This window comes from Onychomys torridus, chromosome 15 (assembly GCF_903995425.1).
Source record: "Onychomys torridus chromosome 15, mOncTor1.1, whole genome shotgun sequence".
NCBI lineage: Eukaryota > Metazoa > Chordata > Mammalia > Rodentia > Cricetidae > Onychomys > Onychomys torridus.
The window spans coordinates 35,949,241-35,956,767 of record NC_050457.1 but is presented as its reverse complement, the minus strand read 5'-3'; the positions used below and the strand labels follow the sequence as shown (position 1 = coordinate 35,956,767).

At 46.0% G+C, this 7,527-nt stretch overlaps 1 protein-coding gene across 2 annotated transcripts in view; it reads right to left on the bottom strand.

Moving 5' to 3' along the window:
• Nucleotides 1-2,413: 2,413 nt before the first annotated feature.
• The window catches only part of Il6st (interleukin 6 signal transducer), a 41,451-nt gene continuing 36,337 nt past the window's right edge, over nt 2,414-7,527 (bottom strand). For both annotated transcript variants that reach the window (XM_036206963.1, XM_036206962.1), the window contains one exon: nt 2,414-7,132. In XM_036206963.1, the coding sequence (XP_036062856.1) occupies nt 6,392-7,132 (741 nt within the window). In that variant the 3' untranslated portion in view covers nt 2,414-6,391. The remainder of the gene's footprint in view (nt 7,133-7,527) is intronic.

The window sequence follows — 7,527 nt, the reverse complement described above, 5'->3', positions numbered from 1 at the left end:
CAAATCACTTTGGTGCCCACCATCACCTAGACATGGTTCATGGTAAAAAGGGGGGATTGCTATTTCCTTGGAGGCAGATGGTTTCAGGTGGAAAGTGTGGGTCAGGGTTCAACTGTGCCAGGTGTACAAGCAGGAAGGTAGCTTCCATGCTGACAGGATCTGGCCAGTTCTCCAAAGCAGCCCACTGGGTGTTAAATGTGACAGGCCATGCCATGAGCCCTGGGTGTTTGAACTGGGGTTCAATCAGTCTGTCACTTTGGATGATTCCATAACTAACCATCACCTGGGTCCCACCTTTTGCTCACCGGACCACGGTCACTTCACAGAGGACCGTCACCAATCAGGATGCTGATTTTGGAGAAGTGAGGGCAGGGGTGGTATCTTAAGTTCCTCAGAAACAAATCAGGAGACAAGTACCGGCGCAGTGACTTAAGGGCCTGCCCCCAGCTGGAACTGGTAAGGGAGCGAGAGAAGTTTGGTAGGATGGAGAGACCCCTGAACAGGGACAGTTCCTGCCTGATCCCACATGGATGACCTTGAAGTGATATTCTCCTCTGAGCACGTCTACCCTAGGCAATGGGCTGGACATTGCCAGTTTGCTGAGACTGTTCCCATGGGGTAGTCAGCTCCAGCCAGCTTTGCAACTCTGCTCTGGAGAAGGTGAGCAAGAGACCCAGGCGGGCCTCCCGGGCTCAGATGAGTGATTCACACAGCGCCTCTTCAGAGACCGTTTTAGCAGGCCTTGTCCCAGGCTCTGGATGGGCATCCCCAGTGTTTAAGGCAGAACATAAGTGTTGAGGGTCACCCAGATTTGCGACTCACATTTGCTGCCTACTCACCTATGGCTTGAGGATTTCCTGAGCTCCGTCTGCTTTGATCTGTGAAGTGGGAGATAGTGACTGGGAGAGTCAACCTCGTGTTGACAGTACAGAGCTGGGTTTGGCATGCACCAGGTGCTCTGTGAACAACAGGGGTGGTTTGGTTACCATGTCAAGTCGGAGTGTCTAAGAGGCTGCACCGCGCCCTCCAAAGCACCAACTCTGCCTAAGCATGGCTTTGCGCTTCTGGATAGGTCTCTGACTAGAAAGGGCTGGACTAGGAGGCTGTGGACCAGTTGTTACTGGGAACATGGATTTTCCTGCCCCCTCTTGGTGTGTGTGGGTAATTGTAATCTCCCTGAAAGGAAAGGGGCTGTTTTTCAGCTCCTTGCCATCAGTGGCTGAGTGAAGACACTCTGGCAAGTGCATACTGTGGGCTTTGCCGCTGGCTCCACCCTCTTGAGATCTTATTATGGACAGCATTGGCGGGCCAGCAGGGGCCCTGACACCAAGACCTCCCTGGGTGCTGCCCTAGGGAGCAGAGGTGGGGCCTCCTTAGTTGCCGCTGGGAGGCTGTTTAGATGGGTTCACGGCCTCAGAAATGGGTTACAGCTCTTTTGCGCCCCCATCTCTTGCTCTGCCAGTCATGCCGCCTGATGTTTTTGCTTTTTCACTTTCCTATCAGCCCGCTTCGGACGTCGCCCAAATCAAATATTCCCCGATGGCTCCCAATTTCCGACTTTGTCTCCTTTGGTCTGTTTATCCCTCAAATGCTAGAATGCCGTCTCAGAGTCAATAACTGGAGGACTCAGAATATCTCCCCCTCCTGCAGTGGGGGAGAGCCCAACCTAAACGCCGGCACCCACACGGAGCCTTCTGTACGGAAGTGCACACATGTAGTTTGTGGAAGGATTTTTATACATTCCTCTAAGAAAACCTGGACCAATAGAAAGGTAAGCAAGCCTCAGTAAGATGAGAACCAATTGATCCCTCTGAAAGCAGGAAGTACTTTTACTCACATATACACGTATAAGTAGTACATTAGAAGGCAGGCTGTGCCTCTTAGACCTCTAGTGAAAGTGGGACTTAAACACTCCAAACTGAAGGTTTTTGTATAAATTTGAGGATAGCCTTGGAGGAGTGATGTTTACTCCTTGGCTAATTTGTAGGTTTTGGCCCACTGTGTTTTTAGCCCTTTCCTTATAATTGCTGACTTGGTTTCATGTAGAGGCAAATGTGGAGACTGCACCAACATGGACCGGCCACAAGGTGGCGCAGCACCTCTATATTTGGTCCCTGAGCAAATGCATAGGGGATCATCCACTGGGAATAAGGATGTTGGAGTTCCAGAATTTATGCAGTAAATCTGAAAAGTGTAACTGACTGTCAGGTCTTCTGCTACTGAGGCCAACACAGTGTATCAGCTTATTTTAACACTTATTCCATTATGCCAAAATAGCATTGAAAAAGTCATAGAACCTTCACAAAACATCTATACAAAGACCCATATTAACCAACACCAGTACTCATACCAAAACATTATGCATGACAGTCAGATAGTGGTGACCACACACAGAAAAAAAAAAAAAAAAGACAATTTCTTCCTTAAATTTACTTAAAGGATTAGAGCTGATATAGTAAGACACTGATGGTAAGTCAACATAAAATGATAGCTTTGGTTATACTCAGCACGTGCAGTTCACTACAGAGGTAATACACGCACCAGCTTTCCAAATGAAGCTCCAGGGTGGTGGAGGTGGGGTGCTGAGACAGCAGGGAGACTTGAAAGAACTGAGCTCACATGAAGTGCAGCTAAGATAAAGACATAAGGAGGAGCCATACCTAATGCCTCCTGCCACTGGGCTGGCAAAGAGCACTTGCTTTGAGAGTATACTACACACAGACAGTAAGGCTACAGTTGTCCAAGACTCACCTCTGTGACATCCCTGTTTCTGGCACGTCACCTTCCACTATTCATGAACAGCATTTGCAGCCTGTAGATACCCAACCAAGCTGGTCATAGCAGGACTGAAAACCTCTACTGAATTGGCCTAGTGTATCTCCATCCTGATCCACCAGCGGTACTGACAACAGGTTAATAAAAAACTAACCAGTTTGTGGGGCTCACAGGCTGCAAAAAGTATGGAGCAAATGAGGATTCCAGGGGCTCACCTGGAGCTGTTCTTTTATCTTTGATGCCTTGAGCATACGCTAATCTCCCTGTGACAGGAAAACAAACCAGGAATCCAAGAGATAGTACAGCTGGTTTGAAAAATGTTGTTGACATATGAATTATGAGTAACCTGAAGAGAAAACGGTGCCCAGGCCCCAGAGTGGGCAGGTGTGGGTCTGCTGGTTTACACCTTTGCAGTCCACAGTGACCATTTTATGTTAGCCCTAAATAGACATTTTATGGCTGTGTGTTTTCTAATTTATAGGAAGGCAGATTTTAAAAGTAATCTTACCTGGGCAAGATAATCTAACAGTAACGACGTGCAGTAGAAAGCTAGCCTAAGAGGTTATTTTTAGTAACTGACCTTTACATTTTTTGTGGCTTGCTGATTTTACTCATCTTCCTAAAGTCTTTACTAAACAGATGGGTTAAGAACTTGCTTTTAAAACAAACTCAGTAACGTGAAACGGGAGAATGAACGTAACAGGACAGACTGATGCTTTGTTCTACTTAGTTAATACATGTCTGTAGCAAACGGGAATCCTGATTATTAGGTCTAAATCTATGCCATGGTTTCACTACTTATGTGGGTAGAAAAAGAGACTGCTGTAAGAATAGCATTTACTGTTTGAAGGTACCTGAGCCATCCTATTTTAAACATGAGCTTCAACAGTGTCCATAAACACTTCAACAACCTCCAACTTCACTCTAAGAACTCCGGTCCCCGGATGAGCTGACGAACACACACCCAGGCATTCTGCAGAAACTGAATGAACTGAGTAGACCGGAGAACCAGGTGGGGTTTGCACACTTCCCTGTGTCTGCTTACTTGTGTTCCTGAATGCCGACTCAGGCTTTTAAAAGGTTTTCTGTTTGAGTAGGTAAAAGTTTGAAATTGTATAGTTTTGTAATAGTGATTCCACATTAAACCTTTACAAGACAATGGTAGGATGTGGAACCTATGTTGACTTTTCCTCTGAATCCTGAGGCAACTGCTTTAGAAGTAGTGAATGAGTTTCGGCCACCAGAGAGGCTGTTTTCTGATGTGCCTTATTTTAAACTACACTGTACACGTGAAAGAATTAAAGGGTAACTACACACTAGCTTTATTAGACTGGTTTTACACAAAGAAGCCAGAGCAGTTTCTTTGCCTACCTAAAATACAAGGCACATGCATCCAGATTATCCTAAAACATGCTGCAGCAAAGTCTGTATTGAAGACGAGTTTTAGGATTGGTTTCTCTCTCTCAGGGCAAAGCTGATCCATTATACATTCCCTGGATGAGTTTTCAAGCAGTGGTCACACTACCATCTCCGTTGGTGAGGGCACTGGCTCACTGGGACATGTTCTGTATGGGATCCAACATGCAAACTTGCTTCATTGAGGTTCTTTCTTCAATGGTCTCTCATGCTCATTCATGAACTCACAATGGATAACCGCCCCCACCCCCTACCCCCACTACTGTGAAGCGGACGTCACACTACTTCACAGCATCACTACTCAATGTGAGGAAGGTTACAGCTAAACATGAATACAGCAACATGACTAGACTACCTCTGTGAGAAAATGAAACATTTACAAGTGTTAATTTCTTGACATACATACATAGAAAATTCAGTCTTGATCTGGACCAGGCTTTGAGGTCCAGCTTGAATGTGATGATGCCACTGCCCTGTAGTGTGAATTCTGGTCTCTTTGACCCTACCTGACCTCTCTGCCCCTGACTTTTCATCATCTACTTTCAATTCTGCCATTTTCTCAGTTTCAGGTTGGTTTTGCCAAGTGGGCAACTGACCGTATGAGAAGGAAAGTGTCTACCGTCTCACAGGACTACACACATGAATGGACTTGGAAAAGTATTAGCCATTATAAAAATAGAAATGATAACATGTATCAGCAAATCTAAAACAACATTCCAAGAGTAAAAGGTAAAACTGCATCCAACTTAACGAGTATCGTTTTTCATGGCCTTTCATTTGAACTACCTAAGTGTGCCCATGCTCTGAAACGTCACAGCTTCTCCTGTGAGCACACTTAGCGGTGATCAGCCACTAACGGAGAAGCCCCTTCTTGTCCACTCAACTTCTACCTTTAGCCCCTGGCCAGGTCACACTGGCAAGTCAGGCACAAGTACATTAAGGGCTTTAGTCCTAAACCCTGGATTGCCCGGATTGTCCCTCCACAAAGCAACCAGAAGGACTAGGTTTAAGATACTCTTAAGTCACAGGTAAAACTCTACCTCAGCAACGGCAGATGAAATGCCATCTCTTGTTGGGTGTGGCGGCACACACCCCAAGTCCCAGATACTCAGGAAGCTGGGACAGGAGGATCACTTGAGCCTAAACAACATAATAAGATGTGTGGGTGGGGAGCTCAGTGGTAGAGTGTCTAGCATGTACAAGGCCATGGGTTCAATCCCCACCCAGCAAACTTTACAAAACTCTACAGCTTCTTCAGCTCCATATGACAAGGCCCTCAGCCACTGTGGCGGCCATTAAGATGGCTTGTGTTCTGGGGTTCTGTTTGGGGCTGTGGTGAATGCTCTCCTTTAGTAAACACCTTGCTATTCTTGAAAATAAAAACAAGGTGAACTCAGGTAAAATAATTTTGAGCTGAATACACTGTATAAAGTGCTTCCTCAACCGACCTTTGGAATCATCTGTCCTGGTGTTTGTGTGCATTCAGAAAACTGTCAGCAGCTTACACAGCGATTCTATAAATGCTTGAGCTGGTTCACGGAGCTCCCGGCTAGCCCTATCAGCACCCTATCCAGGTTGGTGAAATTCACTTTAGAGAGGTTATTATCAATGAGCAGTTTTGAGAGGTTTGGGGTAATAGGAAGAAAACGGGAACTTCTATGTTGCTCATTTTTAAAGTTCATCCTTTTCTTCAGTAACAATTGGCAACACCCATAAAAACAGAGGGAGAAAGCCAATGTTCTCTAACTGTAGAACCAGAAATGAACCTGTCCTCGCTAGTTCTTGTGCCAAATGACAACATCTGGACAGTCTGCCCCATGGCACTTTTAAATGATGCTGTTGGCTGAAGAGGATCTAGACCTTTGCTCCTGGCATCTGGATGACTAGTCTTATTAAATCAGCACATTGGACTATGCCTCAGCTCATTAGAATTCTGCTTTCTATAGAGCAATACAAGCTTTCTAAAGCTCAGACACACTTTGTTTTCTTCAGTGCAAACATCCCGCCGAAACAGTCCTTCAGCTAATCAGAGGATGAAGTCAGTTCATGTAGTGCTCGAAGGAGAATCCCAGACGTCTGGAATGGAGATGCCCCTTGTGACTTTGACCTCGGTGGCAATGATAATCTTCAGGAGTGAAGTCCCAGACGAGGATTTCAGCTTTCCTTCACAGGACCTGCTGAGGCTGTGCAGGCCAGTCTCTCACTGTGGCATGTAGCCACCTTGTCTTACAGTCTGTGGCAAGTAACTCTTAGGAATTTCTTCATCCATCGCTGTCTCCATTCCAACTGGTTCAAATGGCTCTACCTGTCCATCAGTCCCTGCACCAAGAGCATCTGCTGCACGGCCCTCCTGAAACAGCCTCCGCTGCTCAGGCCCGCAGGGCTGGGAAATGTGATCTGAGACCCGCTGCTGTTTGAGCCTGACAAAATCCTCCTCACCGCCCGACGAAACTTGGTTCGACCTTTCAAAATGTGAAATATCTGGACTGGCTTCAGGCTGACTGCAGTTCTGTTTGAAATACTGCTGCCTGGGCAAAATCTCCTCACCGCTGTCCACGTTATCCGCCAACTGCAGATCGTCCGGCCGCTCCTCGGAGTCCAGCAGGGGCTGGGTGGACTCAGACCTGGAGAAGACTTGCACGGACGGGACCTGGTGCCGGTAGCCGCTGTGCACCACGGTCGAGTACTGCACGGTGCCCGCCGTGTTCTGAGCAGATCCGGTTTCCTCGTTGCTGGAGATGCTGGGCCTGGAGGACGACATGCATGAAGACCCCCCAATGCCGCTGCTGTGACCTTCTGTGCTTATTTTTTCCTTCTTGAACAGGTCCAATGACTTCAGATCGTCCGGGCAAGGCTTTTTGTTGTTCGCCTCTATTTCCACAACACTCACATCAGTGAAATTGCCATCAGAATACATTTGATCTTTGGAGCTAAAATTGTGCTGGGAAGAAAGAAAAATGAATGATTACGTTGGGCATATTCCAACTTTTTAACCACTGAGCTATCTCTCCAGGCCCTCTATTCTGACTTTTTTAAATAGAAAATTCTAAGCGTTAGTGCATCTTTGAAACTTTTCAGTGATTTTCAGGAGTGGGATCACTCACCTCTGCAAGTCTCTATAACCAGCTCAAGTGCAGATAAATAATAAAATAAACTAAGAAGTCCGAATCAGTCTGTATTTCCAGTTTCCAAATTAATATTGTTGTGTAAGCTATAAATAGGCTATAAATAATACTGAATATTTCATACTTACAGCAGGCCTAGCATTAAAAAGACAAAAAAAAAAAAAAAGCCTTGGAAACATTAAAAATTCAAACTTGGATAACTGAGGTTTTG